At 49.3% G+C, this 18933-nt stretch overlaps 1 protein-coding gene across 16 annotated transcripts in view; it reads right to left on the bottom strand.

Annotated features, from left to right (window-relative positions):
* Nucleotides 1-18933, bottom strand: part of rai14 (retinoic acid induced 14) — a 57252-nt gene that overhangs the window by 12717 nt on the left and 25602 nt on the right. For all 16 annotated transcript variants that reach the window (XM_064307212.1, XM_064307198.1, XM_064307196.1 and 13 more), the window contains exons 3-7: nucleotides 12039-12169; nucleotides 8623-8711; nucleotides 7849-7913; nucleotides 3681-3738; nucleotides 2615-2685 (exon numbers count right to left, since the gene is read on the bottom strand). In XM_064307212.1, coding sequence (XP_064163282.1) covers nucleotides 2615-2685; nucleotides 3681-3738; nucleotides 7849-7913; nucleotides 8623-8711; nucleotides 12039-12169 — 414 coding nt within the window. The remainder of the gene's footprint in view (nucleotides 1-2614; nucleotides 2686-3680; nucleotides 3739-7848; nucleotides 7914-8622; nucleotides 8712-12038; nucleotides 12170-18933) is intronic.

Raw genomic sequence — 18933 nt, 5'->3', positions numbered from 1 at the left:
TACTCCACACATTCCTGGAATAGGGGGGGATTATGCTTTTTGGCACATGTGCACACTGAAAATCCAGCGGGGTCTGTGATTTGATTATCGGTTGTTCTCCGGTTGCACACATTTAATCTAATTAATGAGGCCAAACTGAGTCAGAAATAGGCTCTGCGTGCCATGAAGTATACATGCCCCATATTCACATCCCGCCATTTTAACCAGTCAGATCAACCATCGCTAGGACTTTCTGTAACGTGCCATATGCCACGGGATCCCTTAAAAAAGGTTCAACTGAACAGTGAAATTTGTGGGGACCGAACAGAAAGTAGACAGTCCGTCACTGAAACTAAAACATTTCTCTAAAACTGAGTTCAGATGCAAAGAAAAATTTGAAATTAAAATACTAAAAGAGCTTAAATAAATTAAACTGATCAAGAGCCCAGCATAAAAAACTGAATAAATAAATCACAGCAGAGGCACAGAAGTGAATCTGACACGCCCTGCATTAGAAACCCAGGAGATGTCAAAAGGAATGGAATGAGCGGAGTTTCTGAACACAGACAGGTGGGGGGGAGGGGGGGGGGGTGACAGGCCAAACACAAATCGAGCTTCGCCCCAGCGCACTGCAGCAGAGGGCACTCTCTTCGGGACTCAAAGGTCTGTTAGCAGCACCTGGACCCAGACCCTGACTCTGTAACAAACACTCAGCTCTGCCGAGAGCAGAGATCTGGACCCAGACCCTGACTCTGCAAAACACTACTCAGAGAGCAGACTGACCAGACCGACTCTGTAACAAACACTCAGCTCTGACGAGAGCAGAGATCTGGACCCAGACCCTGACTCTGTAACAAACACTCAGCTCTGCCGAGAGCAGAGATCTGGACCCAGACCCTGACTCTGCAACAAACACTCAGCTCTGACGAGAGCAGAGATCTGGACCCAGACCCTGACTCTGTAACAAACACTCAGCTCTGACGAGAGCAGAGATCTGGACCCAGACCCTGACTCTGTAACAAACGCTCAGCTCTGCCAAGAGCAGAGATTTAACCTCTATCTGACACACAGCCAAAGATGTGAATGCAAACCTCCCTCAATCAGCCAATAGGCCAGCTATAACTGGGGCTATGTAGTCCTACGCACCCACGCACGCACGCATGCACAAACCCACAAGCGCACACACAAACACACAAACACACGCTCGCACCCACCCACGCATGCACACACAGGTCGCAGCCAATCCTGCGCAGGTTCTCCATAAATAGCATGCGCGCCCAGACATAACAGCACAGAAACCGACACTGGTAAAGTGGGATCCAAACAGATTGGATTATAAAAAAATAATAAAATAAATGCGTTTTAATGCTCTGAAAAAAACAGGACAAACTGCCAACAGGGTGCTCTACATCGTATGAAACAAAACAAGAGAGCTAGTGAACAACATTCTGTCTCCTTTATAAAGTGTAGATAATTTGTGATATTTTTGTAAGAAAGACTGACAGATGGCGTGCTTCTATCTCCTTCAGTAAAGAGCCAAAGAGAACTGGGTCCATATACACACACACACTCAAGCTGAAACAACCTGGTTCAGAACAATGAGCCAACCAATCAATGACCTCGCTTTGCTCTGAGCTAACCGATAACTGAGCTCGCTGTGCTGTGAGATAACTGATCCCAGAGGTTCTGATCTCATCACTGATAAATGTATTAGGATGAATATGATCACATTTTACAGTTTACAAATGGGTTTGACAAACTAAGTGCAATTTCTGTAACACAACTACTTAAAAAAACGTGTTGGGAGGGTCCGTGCCACTGCTGCTCATGTAACTCAGGAGGATGAAGTTATGTTCTGTCACCCTAAGTGCCTCTGGTTCAGAGAATCTGCGGAACGAACGCAGTTCAGTGCAGCTTTAAATTGTGAAATGACGAGCTGGTGCGCTGAGAGGAAACTCCTACACTTCCTGTACGGAAGGGAGTCCATTCGGGGAGTACCGGGCCTGACAGACACGTCAGATGGATGAAGACGCATGCGGCCGTCTTCACGCAAGATTAAGATGAATGAGTCTGAACTCTACATGAGACTCCCCCCCCGCACCCATGACCAGTTTCCTCTCAGCATAAAATCTGTCTGAGTATCAGCAGTTATTTTAGTCTTTTATTTTAGTCATTGTGCGATATGTTATTTGTATTGCTCCCTTTCACATGAATTCAGATGTTACAGCAGTGAGAGAACAGCTCACTGTATGCATGTTTATGAATGTCTATGCATGTGCATGCGTGTTTATGAATGTTTATGCCTGTATATGAATGGTTATGCATGTGTATGCGTGTGTATGAATGTTTATGCCTGTATATGAATGGTTATGCATGTGTATGCGTGTGTATGAATGTTTATGTGTGTGTATGCGTGTGAATGCATGTTTATGCGTGTGTATGCATATTTATGCGTGTGTATGCATGTGAATGCATGTTTATGCATGTGTATGAGTGTGAATGCATGTTTATGCGCATGTATGCCTGTTTATGCGTGTGTATGCGCATGTATGCGCGTGCATGCGTGTATATGCGCGAGTATGCGCGTGTATGATGCTGGAGCGTATTCAGTGCGATCAGTGGCTCCCATACGTACCGCATCCTTCAGGTTCACAGGACTCTTGTGCTCACAGAGCAGCTGGGCAATAAGGACACTCCCACTGGCCGCTGCATATGAGACAAACAACAGCACTGAGTGCACAAAGCCCCGCCCCCAACATAGAGTCCCACCCACGACACAGAGTCCCACCCACAACACAGAATCCCACCCCCGACATGGAGCCCCGCCCCCAACATAGAGTCCCACCCACGACACAGAGTCCCACCCACGACACAGAGTCCCACCCACAACACAGAGTCCCACCCACAACACAGAATCCCACCCCCGACACGGAGCCCCGCCCCCAACACAGAGTCCCGCTCCCGACAGAGCCGTGCCCAAAACTCAGAGCCCTGCCCCAGACCTAAAGTCCTGCCCCCTGCAAGTCCCACCCCAACACCGAGCCCCATCCCCAAACCCTAAGTCCCGCCCCAAAACCCAGAGTCCCACCCCCAAACCCTAAGTCCCGCCCCAAAACCCAGAGTCCTACCCCCAAACCCTAAGTCCCGCCCCTGTCACAAAGCAGCACAGACACGCATTACACACCAGCAGCTGCAGCCGGGCTGCGCACAGTAAAGGAAACGAGGAGTGACACTTCGCCCCAAGCGATCACTGCCCCACTTTCCCATAAAGAGCCATAAAGAGACAGGGGAACGGCCACGACCGCACGCACACGCCTGCTGCACGGAATCCTGGGTAATGTGGTACTGTAGTGTAACGGGTAAGGAACAGAGCTGGTAAGCTACGAAGACAGCAGGTTCTAATCCCAGGTAGAGCACTGTCATTGTACCCTTGAGCAAGGTACTTAACCTGCATTGCTTCAGTATATATCTATAGCTGTGTAAAGTTGCGTGTGTCTGTTAAATGGCAACAATGCAATGTAAGGTAATGTAAGTTAATGTAATGTAATGTCAGGTAATGTAATGTAATGTCAGGTAATGTAATGTAATGTCGGGTAATGTAAGGTAAGGTAATGTAATGTCAGGTAATGTAAGGTTATGTAATGTAAGGTAATGTAATGTAAGGTAATGTAATGTCAGGTAATGTAAGGTAATGGTCTTACCCGCGTGGTGAAGAGCAGTCTTCCCTGAGCTGTCCAGCATGTCAATGACACATTTACCCTACGGGAAGGAGAGCAAACAGATTTTACACAAGGTATAATCATACTTCGTTTTGTTTTTCAACAGACAAAAAAGTTTGCTTTTCACCAGTTATAACTGTCCCCCTTTTCACCAATCATAAAGCAATCTTGTTTTTCGCCAGTTATAATGATGAAAACAGTGTGTCAGTGTGTTTTCTTCCAGAGGAACAGATTGCTTTTAAAAATGGAGCACATTGGTCAAAAAAACACCCACATGCTCGTTATAAAACAGCAAGAAAGACAAACTGCACATGCTCAGACAGGCAGACGCCCTCCTCCACTACAGCCCTCAAATGTGGTGCCTAGTAGGAGGGATGCAGACCCGGATCCGGTCACACCGAGAACAGAACTAAAGAGCGGTTTATACGGTCACACTGAGCACAGAACTAAAGAGCGGTTTATACGGTCACACTGAGAACAGAACTAAAGAGCGGTTTATACGGTCACACTGAGAACAGAACTAAAGAGCGGTTTATACGGTCACACTGAGAACAGAACTAAAGAGCGGTTTATACGGTCACACTGAGCACAGAACTAAAGAGCGGTTTATACGGTCACACTGAGCACAGAACTAAAGACCGGTTTATACGGTCACACTGAGCACAGAACTAAAGAGCGGTTTATACAGTCACACTGAGCACAGAACTAAAGAGCGGTTTATACGGTCACACTGAGCACAGAACTAAAGAGCGGTTTATACGGTCACACTGAGCACAGAACTAAAGAGCGGTTTATACGGTCACACTGAGCACAGAACCAAAGAGCGGTTTATAGGGTCACACTGAGCACAGAACCAAAGAGCGGTTTATAGGGTCACACTGAGCACAGAACTAAAGAGCGGTTTATACGGTCACACTGAGAACAGAACTAAAGAGCGGTTTATACGGTCACACTGAGAACAGAACTAAAGAGCGGTTTATACGGTCACACTGAGCACAGAACTAAAGAGCGGTTTATACGGTCACACTGAGCACAGAACTAAAGAGCGGTTTATACGGTCACACTGAGAACAGAACTAAAGAGCAGTTTATACGGTCACACTGAGAACAGAACTAAAGAGCGGTTTATACGGTCACACTGAGCACAGAACTAAAGAGCGGTTTATACGGTCACACTGAGCACAGAACTAAAGAGCGGTTTATACGGTCACACTGAGCACAGAACTAAAGAGCGGTTTATACGGTCACACTGAGCACAGAACTAAAGAGCGGTTTATACAGTCACACTGAGCACAGAACTAAAGAGCGGTTTATACGGTCACACTGAGCACAGAACTAAAGAGCGGTTTATACGGTCACACTGAGCACAGAACTAAAGAGCGGTTTATACAGTCACACTGAGCACAGAACTAAAGAGCGGTTTATACGGTCACACTGAGCACAGAACTAAAGAGCGGTTTATACGGTCACACTGAGCACAGAACTAAAGAGCGGTTTATAGGGTCACACTGAGAACAGAACTAAAGAGCGGTTTATACGGTCACACTGAGAACAGAACTAAAGAGCGGTTTATAGGGTCACACTGAGCACAGAACTAAAGAGCGGTTTATACGGTCACACTGAGCACAGAACTAAAGAGCGGTTTATACGGTCACACTGAGCACAGAACTAAAGAGCGGTTTATAGGGTCACACTGAGCACAGAACTAAAGAGCGGTTTATACGGTCACACTGAGCACAGAACTAAAGAGCGGTTTATACGGTCACACTGAGAACAGAACTAAAGAGCGGTTTATACGGTCACACTGAGCACAGAACTAAAGAGCGGTTTATACGGTCACACTGAGAACAGAACTAAAGAGCGGTTTATAGGGTCACACTGAGCACAGAACTAAAGAGCGGTTTATACGGTCACACTGAGAACAGAACTAAAGAGCGGTTTATACGGTCACACTGAGCACAGAACTAAAGAGCGGTTTATACGGTCACACTGAGCACAGAACTAAAGAGCGGTTTATAGGGTCACACTGAGAACAGAACTAAAGAGCGGTTTATACGGTCACACTGAGCACAGAACTAAAGAGCGGTTTATACGGTCACACTGAGCACAGAACTAAAGAGCGGTTTATACGGTCACACTGAGAACAGAACTAAAGAGCGGTTTATACGGTCACACTGAGAACAGAACTAAAGAGCGGTTTATAGGGTCACACTGAGCACAGAACTAAAGAGCGGTTTATACAGTCACACTGAGCACAGAACTAAAGAGCGGTTTATACGGTCACACTGAGCACAGAACTAAAGAGCGGTTTATAGGGTCACACGGTCACACTGAGCACAGAACTAAAGAGCGGTTTATACGGTCACACTGAGCACAGAACTAAAGAGCGGTTTATACGGTCACACTGAGCACAGAACTAAAGAGCGGTTTATACGGTCACACTGAGCACAGAACTAAAGAGCGGTTTATACGGTCACACTGAGCACAGAACTAAAGAGCGGTTTATACGGTCACACTGAGCACAGAACTAAAGAGCGGTTTATACGGTCACACTGAGCACAGAACTAAAGAGCGGTTTATACGGTCACACTGAGCACAGAACTAAAGAGCGGTTTATACGGTCACACTGAGCACAGAACTAAAGAGCGGTTTATACGGTCACTCTGAGCACAGAACTAAAGAGCGGTTTATACGGTCACACTGAGCACAGAACTAAAGAGCGGTTTATAGGGTCTCAATGAGCGACAGAAATGAAGTAATGAACGGTCTATTTCTCAGGGATCACATGTCTGTGTTGGGCCCCTCTGGCACTGAGCCACCAGTTCAACAGCCCTTCAGTGGATGGAAATGCATGAGCCAGAGTTCACAGTAAATGTGGAATCACATTATTTAGACTGTCTGTCAGACTTTTTAACCAAAGATTGCTTTTGGATTATTAGGGATCTGGGGTATATAAGCACAGTGGCAGTTTCATTACTTATGAGAATAGTGTGCGCCTAAAAAATACCTTCACTATATGCAAGAAATTCACTGGGTGTGGAGGGACTGTAATACAGACTGCTACGGGAACATCTTCTGTGAACGGTTTTAAAAAGGAAAACACCCATATGCTTACTTTGGGATTTATTTGTGCTTCTCCTGAACAGAAGGACGTTTCTCTCCACGCATGTAGACGTACAGCATTGCAAAGCAAAGTGAACATTTGCTCACACCACCCTGTCCCGTCACATGGGGAACATGGGGATAATGGTCAGTGCCCACAGTCAGCCAGGCCACCAGAGGGCAGTGTGAAATACACACAGTATGGCAGATCAGCTCAGGTCACAAAATTTCACAAATGAGATTAAAGACGAATATATTCTTGCGTTCTATATGGGCTGAATGGACTGTTCTTATTGCAGCACATTTATATGCCCTGATGTCACAGTAATACCATGTCAGGTAGATCACCTGACTGGCTACAGGGCAGCAACCCCAAATTCGCCAGTCATGTGATCAGACAGAGGCGTCCTCTCCTCTCCTTGTCACATGACCCTCCCAGCCCCACCTCTCTTCAGAAAATACAAAAAATCCCACGCAATGCCCTGAAGCACCCCTGTGAAATTTCTATTTTGAAGAAATAAAAAGCAGAAATGAATCCAGACCTGTAGCCTGGCAACAGTTTTGATGGTGATGTGTCAAAGAACTGGGTTATGCTAATGGGGTAAATTACCATTACATTCCTGCCGCATGCAGTTTTAAATTCTGATAAAAGTGGTTTTGAAAAGAACTGAACCTGCTGCGAACTTGTCATTATGTGTCATGTTCAATTAGTCACCACATTTTTAGTCCATGTCCAGACAAATCAGATTAAGCAGTTAATTCATTAAAGCAGAACCAGAGATACGTAAGCATTAAGAGTCTGAGTCCTGAGGTGCCCTGCACAAACACTACCCCCCACCCCCCCAGAGCCCTGTATTACCCCCACCCCCCCCCCACAGAGCTCTGCTTTTACCCCACCACACCCCCCACAAAGCCCCACATTTACTCCAAACCCCCACTCACAAAGCCCTGCTTTTACCCCCACCACACCCCCCAACCCCCACCCCCCCACAGCCCCGTTTTCTTTAAATGCTGGATTCTTATTGGTTGAATGATCTCATGGCTCTTACCTGGATCAGCCTCTTGGCACACTCCTGGTGGTTATTTTTGGCAGCAAGGTGTAAAGCACTGAAACCTGAGGACAGTAAAAATGAAGTGATAGACTGACCCATGAGGGCAGTAGAGAGACTGCACTGAACCCTGAGGGCAGTAGGGGGCAGTAGAGAGACTGCACTGATCCCTGGGGGCAGTAGAGGGCAGTAGAGAGACTATACTGAACCCCAAGGGCAGGAGAGGGCAATAGAGAGACTGTACTGAACCCTGGGGGCAGTACAGAGACTGTACTGAACCCCAAGGGCAGGAGAGGGCAGTAGGGAGACTGTACTGAACCCTGAGTGCAGTAGAACCCATGTACAATATAAAACACATGTTAATGCAATGTTTGACACAATAAAGGAGACATTGCTTCATTAACAGTGTCAGAAGCAGTTTGTTGAGCCATGTAGTAAGAAGCCGCCTTTCTATTGGCCAATCGCTGCTTTCCTGTAAATATTCCTTCACTGAAGCTGTTTTTCCAAAGTCCTGCCCAAGCATGTTTTTATCTGATGCTTTTCTTAGTCAACAGCTTTTTATTTCCCTGAAACACACACACACACACACACACACACACACACACACACACACCTCACTAACCCACACACACACACACACACACACACACACCTCACTAACCCACACAAACACACGCACACCTCACTAACCCACACACACACACACACACACACAGGGCGGGGCAGTGATTGGCGTGTGGGCGGGGCAGTGATTGCCGTGAGGGCGGGGCTCACCGGAACCGTCCGTCAGCGAAGCGTCGACTCCGTGCGCCAGAATCAGCGCCAGGCATTCTGTCTGTCCCCGCATGGCCGCCACGTGCAGACTGGCAGGAGAGAAAACCGCCAATCAGACCTCAGACCCAACAACACAGCCTTTTCATTTCACACTGCTAACATCAATCAGACCCAACAACACAGCCTTTTCATTTCACACTGCTAACATGAATCAGACCCAACAATAAAGCCTTTTTATTTCACACTGCTAACATCAATCAGCACCAACAATACAGCCTTTTCATTTCACACTGCTAACATCAATCAGACCCAACAATAAAGCCTTTTCATTTCACACTGCTAACATCAATCAGACCCAACAATACAGCCTTTTCATTTCACACTGCTAACATCAATCAGACCCAACAATAAAGCCTTTTCATTTCACACTGTGTACATCAATCAGACCCAACAATAAAGCCTTTTCATTTCACACTGCTAACATCAATCAGACCCAACAATACAGCCTTTTAATTTCACACTGCTAACATCAATCAGACCCAACAATAAAGCCTTTTCATTTCACACTGCTAACATCAATCAGCGCCAACAATAAAGCCTTTTCATTTCACACTGCTAACATCAATCAGACCCAACAATAAAGCCTTTTCATTTCACACTGCTAACATCAATCAGACCCAACAATACAGCCTTTTCATTTCACACTGTGTACATCAATCAGACCCAACAATAAAGCCTTTTCATTTCACACTGCTAACATCAATCAGACCCAACAATAAAGCCTTTTCATTTCACACTGCTAACATCAATCAGCGCCAACAATACAGCCTTTTCATTTCACACTGTGTAGCCTACATCAATCAGACCCAACAATAAAGCCTTTTCATTTCACACTGTGTACATCAATCAGACCCAACAACACAGCCTTTTCATTTCACACTGCTAACATCAATCAGACCCAACAACACAGCCTTTTCATTTCACACTGAACATCAATCAGACCCAACAATAAAGCCTTTTCATTTCACACTGCTAACATCAATCAGACCCAACAATAAAGCCTTTTCATTTCACACTAACATCAATCAGACCCAACAATAAAGCCTTTTCATTTCACACTGCTAACATCAATCAGACCCAACAATACAGCCTTTTCATTTCACACTGCTAACATCAATCAGACCCAACAATAAAGCCTTTTCATTTCACACTGCTAACATCAATCAGCGCCAACAATACAGCCTTTTCATTTCACACTGCTAACATCAATCAGACCCAACAATAAAGCCTTTTCATTTCACACTGCTAACATCAATCAGCGCCAACAATAAAGCCTTTTCATTTCACACTGCGTACATCAATCAGACCCAACAATAAAGCCTTTTCATTTCACACTGTGTACATCAATCAGACCCAACAATAAAGCCTTTTCATTTCACACTGTGTACATCAATCAGACCCAACAATAAAGCCTTTTCATTTCACACTGCTAACATCAATCAGCGACAACAATACAGCCTTTTCATTTCACACTGTGTACATCAATCAGACCCAACAATAAAGCCTTTCATTTCACACTGTGTACATCAATCAGACCCAACAATAAAGCCTTTCATTTCACACTGTGTACATCAATCAGACCCAAAAATAAAGCCTTTTCATTTCACACTGCTAACATCAATCAGCACCAATAAAGCCTTTTCATTTCACATCAATCAGACCCAACAATATAGGCTAGTTTTCTCATACCCAGTTTTCATACTCTCAAAAAAAGCTAGTTCTTTGCAAAGGGAGGTATCACAATTGCAAATTAGAATTTTCTAAAAGGTTCAGTGTATAAAGCATGAAAACAAATCAGGCTTTATTTTGTATATACTGCTAAGACAGTGAACATGAAAATGTAACCTTTTTTCTTTTAATAGAGACAATTCCACACACCCCTCCAGCTTCAGTGTGGAGGCCATCTAGCTGCACTTTTCCCATCAAACCACCCCCAGCCCAGGACCCCCCCCCCAGCACTGCCCACCCTGCCGACTGCACCTCGAAGCTCGGGCAACAGATTTGCACGCCCACACGTGCTCAAGTGAGGGGGGCGGAGGAACAGACGGCAGATTGCGCTGGAACGTCTACGGGCCGAACGTGGGCGTGTCCCGCTGAGCTCAGGTGTGAAATGTTTACGTCCCCCCCCCCCCCCCTCCCTGCCTGTCCCAGTCCCCCCCCCACCGCCCCATCCCTGCCTGTCCCAGTCCCCCCCCAACCGCCCCCTCCCTGCCTGTCCCAGTCCCCCCCCCCACCGCCCCCTCCCTATGTGCAGGGTCACATGCAGCAGTTGCACCACAGCATCGTTAGGATCACAGCTTGGTCTTTTCAGGTCTGCAAACGTGGCCACAAACAGCTTTCAGATGGATGTGCACATTCACAACCCAAAGAAAGCCGACTGAGACCCACTCAAGAGAATATCCTGAGTCACACGAGTCAGACATACAGCGGATGGAGAAGGAACGCGGACTGAACTGCATGCAGTAACGAGCCCAATCTGATCTAACGTTCGCTCTGACATCTCAGAATGACAGGCATCTCTCAAAATGACTGACAGCATCAGAAGGAACTGTTGGGGAGTGATAAGAGTTGGGATGCGAGTGGCGATTAAAAGACTAATTAGCTTCATTAAATCAGCGCAACAGCAGTGAGTGGTGTGGCTATTTTTAGCGAGCAGGCTGGCAAACAGAAATCATACAGCAGCTGCTAGTTTTTTAAATGTATTTTTTCTTTTTTCTTAGAGGCCAGACAGTCTAAACAGCAGTCTTCAGCGGCCGGACAGAGAGCCGTTGTGCTGGACAGAGAGTCTCACACGCGGAGCGCTCAGACTGCCCTGCACTCCATTAACCGCCAGCGGCTGCGTCTGCTCCCCGAGCTGCGCGGTCTGCTCACGATGCGCAGAGGAGGGGGCGAGCCTACAAAGACCAGCTCAGAGACCTGGGCCTGAGGACATGTCACAGAGCTCTGATACAGCGTGTCATACTCACACACAGCTGCGCAGACGCATTGATACTCACGCAGACATACCCAGATCTGTGCAGCCGTAGTGATACTCACGCAGACATACCCAGATCTGCGCAGTCGTAGCGATACTCACGCAGACGTGGCAGTACTCACGCAGATGTAGCGATACTCACACACAGCTGCGCAGACGTAGCTGTACTCACGCAGCCGTACACAGATGTGCGCAGACGCATTGATACTCACGCAGACATACCCAGATCTGCGCAGTCGAAGCGATACTCACGCAGACATACCCAGATCTGCGCAGTCGTAGCGATACTCACGTAGACGTAGCGATACTCACACACAGCTGCGCAGACGTAGCTGTACTCACGCAGCCGTACACAGATCTGCGCAGACGCATTGATACTCACGCTGATTTTCCGTCCCCGTCCAGCTTGGTGGCGCTGGCGCCCTTCTTGGCCAGCAGGGCGGAGACCTTGTCTGCTTCTCCATGCTCCACTGCCGCCAGCAACCGCTCGTCGTTCTTACTCCACTCGTGAGCCTGGGGGGGGGGGGACACATCAATCACTGCTCACTCACAGCCCAGTTACGCAGCTGTCATTAACCCTTCGCACACAGACAGCAGGAGTAACCCCAAAGCATCACCCCCCCCCCCACCACCCCCACCAGAGGGCGCTGAAGCGTGTGATGAACTGCATGTGTCCAAGCGACAGGATCAGGCCCCTGACTGAGGCATCACGCGTCTGAAGAGCTGTATTTCCTCACTGGGGGGGCAGGGCTAAATAAAAATAAAAATCACATGCCTGGCCGCCTGACCCACGGATTGAACACATGCTTATTTTCCAAAACAAAATTGTTTGGATGGGGTACTGCTGAAATGAAAATGACAGTTTAGAAGCAGAGTAAATGCACAGGGAGCTTTCTCCCGCCATCCAATAAAAAAGGAACTTTCAGCCACAACCTGAGCATGGAGGGGCCCAATCAAATCACAGTACTGAAATCCCAGCATGCACTGCTCTAACCCCAGCATGCACTGCTCTATATGTACTACAGTCTGGCCTCGTTTTGGCTCCCTAGAGGAGGGAAGTATTTCAGATTCTTACGGTCATGCCAAATTTCCAACAATGCGCAAGCGGGCTCAAACACTAATGGATGTATTTATGCACACAGATTGGACACATTCCTCCTGCCACTGCAGTCCGCACGCCCTCTGAGAACCCATCTGTCAGGAGGGGCGGTGTTTTTGTAAGATTTCTGAGCGGATAGGCCCCACACAGTGTTATTTCAGGGACTGGATGGATTTGTGCCCTGCAGTCAGTAATGGGCCTCATTAATAACCTGGCGCTGGTGACAGGGCTGTGCTCCAGTGACCTCAGGCCTCAGTCATCACACCGCCCAACCCAACCCAGCCCCGCCCCTCAATCAGGCTCCGCCCCAATGACCACCTCTCCAGCTCCGCCCCTCAACCAGGCTCCACCCCAATGACCAACTCTCCAGCCCCGCCCCTCAACCAGGCTCCACCCCAATGACCGACTCTCCAGCTCCACCCCTCAATCAGGCTCCGCCCGACTGACCGACTCCAGCTCCGCCCCTCAACCAGGCTCCGCCCCACTGACCGACTCTCCAGCTCCGCCCCTCAACCAGGCTCCGCCCCAATGACCTGTACTCCAGCTCCGCCCCTCAACCAGGCTCCGCCCCAATGACCGACTCTCCAGCTCCGCCCCTCTATCCAGCTAAACCCCTCCTCCGGCTTTGACCCTCTGCTCCACACTACTGCTCCACACCCAGCTCTGCCCCTCCCTCCAGCTCCACCATTCTGGCCCCACCCCTTCCTCAGGCTCCGCCCCTCTGGCCAGCACAACCATATTCATGACAAAACCGCTCAGCTGGTTGTTTGGGATTTTTCCAGAAAAACTGAACCAGTATACACAGCCTGCATGCTCCTGAACTACAGAACTGAAACACACACACTTCCTGCATGACTCAGAACTACAGAACTGAAACACACACACTTCCTGCATTTCCCAGAACAACAACAGTGTTAGTCTTGCAGTTTCCAAGAATCTCTGAGTCTCATCTTTTAGGTTTGTTTGCCTTCTATATTTTCATTGACACCACACGCACACACACACACACACACAGACACAGACACAGACACACACACACAGGGGCATCATCAGCTCCTGATAGCCAGCAGTGGGTAATTTATTTGGATCTGAAAAAGTCTATAGCCATTTAAAAACTAATTTAGGCTAATTACACATTTAATAAAAACAGCACTGACCACCATCTGCAGTACCGAGCCGCACAAATCTGATCCGCCTCAAACCCGATCCTTTCCTTCAAGGGTCGGAGGCCAGAGCCTCCTTAACAGCCCACATTAATTATTAAACCCTGATTCACAGGCTCATTGTACGCTCCCCCTGAATCTCAGCAGGTAAACCCTGATTCACAGGCTCATCGTGCGCTCCCCCTGAATCTCAGGAGGTAAACCCATCACAGGCTCATCCGGCTCCTGAATCTCAGGAGGTAAACCCTATTCACAGGCTCATTGTGCACTCCCCCTGAAACTCGGAGTAAACCCTGATTCCAGGCTCATGGCACTCCTCGCCAATCTATGAGTAAACCCTGATTCACAGGCTCATTGTGTCCCCCTGAATCTCAGAGGTAAACCCTGATTCACAGGCTCATCGTGCGCTCCCCTGAATCTCAGGAGGTAAACCCTGTTTCACAGGCTCATCGTGCGCTCCCCTGAATCTCAGGAGGTAAACCCTGATTCACAGGCTCATCGTGCGCTCCCCCTGAATCTCAGGAGGTAAACCCTGATTCACAGGCTCATCGTGCGCTCCCCCTGAATCTCAGGAGGTAAACCCTGATTCACAGGCTCATCGTGCGCTCCCCCTGAATCTCAGGAGGTAAACCCTGATTCACAGGCTCATCGTGCGCAACCCCTGAATCTCAGGAGGTAAACCCTGATTCACAGGCTCCTGCAGTGAGGTGTTTAACGGGTGAGACATCGTACCCCCACAGTTCTCAGAACAGAGCTACAGAAACGGGGACCTGTCAGAGCCCCACAGTCACGCAGCCTGGCCTAGCGACGCAGACGCAGTTCACCCGAACACGCCGACACAGCACGTCCATGTCTACACTGCTGCTCGGAACTCAAACACCGTGTACTCCTCTTAAATAAGAGCAGAATCCTGGGCGGGGGTTGCCGGGCAGTGGACAGGTTCAGCTGTGAGAGGGGAGTGAGCGAGGGGTTGTGGTGGGGGTGGGACGGGACGGTGGGGGCTGGGGGGGTAACGCTCTCTCTGACCCCCCCGCTGTAAAGGCACCAGGGCAGCAGAGTGGGAACGCTCATATTTCACAGTCTGGAGTTTTCACCCACGCAGACGGGACGGGGCCTGGGGTCCTCTGCACCGGGGGTGGGGGGCTCTGCAGCAGAGCGGACTGACTTCTTGCTGTGAGGGGCGATTTTCCTCCTCACTGGGAAATGGGACAAACGGGCAAACTACAAATAAGCTTGGCGGTTGACACAATTTCAAAATGTAAATATGCAAAACTGAATTCTAGCAGTAGAACAAACCATTCTGTTCCCACGTTTTTCCTGTTTTCACAGCGATGTGAACACACACTCAATCATGTCTGTCAGGGGAGGTCTGACAGTCCCAGCATGCACCCTGAGCGAAAGTAGGAACGCACCGTTAGTGCACCCGCGCGTAAACGTTGGTGCTGCGCCAGAATCCCGGTCTCCATTAGAGACGGACATCAGCGTCTCAGCGTGTGCATGCCACGGGCGGTGGGCAGCGGGCGGTGGGCAGCAGGGAGCAGGCGGTGGGTGGTGGGCAGCGGGCGGTGGGCAGTGGGGAGTGGGCAGCAGGGAGCGGCGGGGGGTGGTGGGTGGTGGGCAGCGGGCAGTGGGGGGGCAGCGGGCAATGGGTGGGCAGCAGGCAGTCCCCTGGAGGGCTGGCTGTACTGCAGTGTGGCAGAGCGGGGTCAGGCTGAAAGGCTGAGGTGGGCAGAGAGCAGCTCTATTTGCGGAAGGTGCTGGAACCCGACACAGTTATCCCAGCCCCCTGCTGAGCCTAGCAGCTGAACCTGCAAAAGCAGATCATAAAAAACACACACACACACACACACTCGCACACACACAGACACACACACACACACACACACACACATACCATACAAAACAGCGACACAGACACACACACACGCACGCACACGCGCGCACACACACACACACACACTCGCTCGAACACACACACACTCACAGACACTCACAGACACACACACACAGACGCACACGCAAACACACAGACGCACACGCACACAGACACAGACACACACACGCTCGCACACACACGCTCGCTTGCACACACACACACAGACGCACACGCACACAGACACACACACGCACACGTGCATGCACGCCGCCCGCACACACACACGTCCACGCACACTCCGACACACACGCACACAGCACACACACAGACACACACGCACTCACACACACACACACACAGCACACACGCACACACGCACACACACTCTCTCACACACACTCACACACACGCACGTACACACACACACACGCACACACACACACAGACACACTCGCACACACACTCACACTCACACACACTCACTCGCACACGCACAGACACACACACTCACACTCACACACACACAGACACACACACACGCATACAGACACACTCACGCGCGCACGCACACACTCGCACACGCACACACACACACACTACGGTGCTGGAAGCCCACAGTGCTTCAGTTACCCCCCCATCCCCGCAGCTCAAGATGACGCTGAAGGTGACGAAGACCTCCTCACTAACCCAACCCCCTCTCAGCCCCGCCCAACCCCCTCTCAGCCACGCCCCTCTTCTGAGGAGCAGAAGCACAGCTTCAGCAGGTCTCAGAACGGAACCGGACCCCCTGGGAGGGATCGGGCCACACCAGGACCCAAACGCACAGACAGCCAGACTGCGTTGCCCTGACACAGCCTTTGATGTGAGGACACGCCCGTATAAACGCTCCTCACAATGTGACCCTTTCAGAAACCAGCTCAAATTTCAGCAAACTCAATCAGGAACAAGCGCTCCCAGCAACACCCTGAGGGGGGCGCTGTCTCATCTGATTGCAGACGCTGCCCATGTGTAATGACAGCTGCATTCGCTTAAGGAAACCATCGCCATTCCAGGACCCCCCTGTCCCAGGACCCCCCTGGCCCAGGACCTCCCCATCCCAGGATCCTCCCTGTCCTGGCCCCCCTCGTCCCAGGACCCCCCCCTATCCCAGAACCCCCCTGTCCTGGCCCCCCCTGTCCCGGCCCCTCTGTCCCAGAACCCCCCCGTCCCAGGATCCCCGCTCTGCCAGAACCCCCGCACACGACAGCCCCCCTCTGAGTTACTGCGGCCCCTCTGAGCGATCAAATTTACTCCAGACCCCGATCCTGCCGGACGGGCGAGGAACACGGCAGAACAAGAGGCCGCACCGACAGACCCACGCACGACCCACCCAGCCTCATTTATTATCAGGAACAAATCTGGAATAGAAACGCCCACCCAAAACAGACATATTACACCACATGCTATCCAGCGTACTCCAAGGAAATGAAAGAGTGTAAAGTGTTAATGAACCAATCCCCAAACAGAACCAGCACAGAGCCACGTGGTCAGAACAGAAATGCCTAAACACAGATCGGGCTGCGCTCCACTTCCTGGCCTGTTTATTTGTCAGCTGATTTTGTACTTGTTACTCAGTGGAGGGGCACATTATTTATTGCTAGTATTACCCGCCTGGTGTGAAGCAAATGGAGCCAGGAGATTTTCTGCGAGGTGCTACACAAATATAAACCTTATTGTTTATTAATGCTATTTTTGAAACCACAAATCTCAGACAGAAAAACGGCTGTGATTGCGCTTACTTGCAAAGACCAAAATGTAGACCTATAATCAGCACATCTCAGTCCAAACACCCCCCCTATTTTAACTATTCAGTTGTGTGTGTTATGAAATGAACGTGTTTGGAGGTTTAGCCATCCCCCCATGTACAGCGCTGTAGTACAAGCCTGCTGAATGACATGCAGGATCTCCTCAGACATGTTCAGACTCACGGACTGCTGCAGGCACGGCTTTAACCACAGAGATTACTCAACTCCTACACCCAACGCTGGCTTTGTCTCGGCTTCTTCAGGCTCCGAGTTCAAATCCAGAGATTACTCAACTCTTACAGAACATGGCTTGTCCGCTCTCAGCTCCATTCAATCCAGAGATTACTCAACTCTCACACCAAACTCTTACACCAAACTCTTACACCAAGCTCTTACACAGAACTCTTACACCGAACGCTGGCTTTGTCTCGGCTTCTTCAGGCTCCGAGCTCAAATCCAGAGATTACTCAACTCTCACACCAAACTCTTACACCAAGCTCTTACACAGGGCTCTTACCCCGAACGCTGGCTTTGTCTCGGCTTCATCAGGCTCCGAGTTCAAATCCAGAGATTACTCAACTCTCACACAGAGCGTTTGCTTTGCCTCAGCTTCTTCAGTCTGCCGGTTCAAATACAGAGATTTCAAACACATGTGCAGCGGTCAGTGCTCGCGACTGTGCAAATATGACCCCAATCTTCATAAACAATCGCACACAACACAATACTGACAGGCTCTGTAAGACTTTAAATCAGGGCCCTTCTTAACCCAGTGGTGCCCAATCCAGAGTCTGCACATGGGATTTAACTTTCACCTTCAGTTCACTTCAGGCCCAGGAAACCAGGCGAGGCGGACTGATGAGAGAAAAAGTGCTTCAGCTGATCGATAAAGAGCTGAACAACAACAGAGCCCAGGAGGAACCAGACGAGAGACTTTCAGCTCAATATGACAACACCCTGTGATTCACTAACCCTAACCCTAACCCAACACCCTGTGATTCACTAACCCTAACCCTAACCCTCCTGCTGGGTGTGCAGTCATGAGATTGCAGCAGAGAACAGCAGGCCTCTCCAGCCCCACAGACACTCCCTAAAAGCAAACAGACGGTGATCAACAGCAGCAGATATAAGAGCCAAACAAAGGCCTCCTAATGCCAGAGATTATCACCCACTTACTGGAGAACACACACGCGCAGATTTACACACACACACACACACACATGCACAAACACACCTACATACACACACACAGATACACATACACACACACAGATACACATGCACAAACACACACACATGCACAAACACACGCACACACACACACGCACACAATAAAATAAAACAAGAGTAACTAATCC

Source organism: Anguilla rostrata, chromosome 14, assembly GCF_018555375.3.
Source record: "Anguilla rostrata isolate EN2019 chromosome 14, ASM1855537v3, whole genome shotgun sequence".
Classification (NCBI taxonomy): domain Eukaryota; kingdom Metazoa; phylum Chordata; class Actinopteri; order Anguilliformes; family Anguillidae; genus Anguilla; species Anguilla rostrata.
This window is presented reverse-complemented; position numbering and strand designations above follow the sequence as displayed.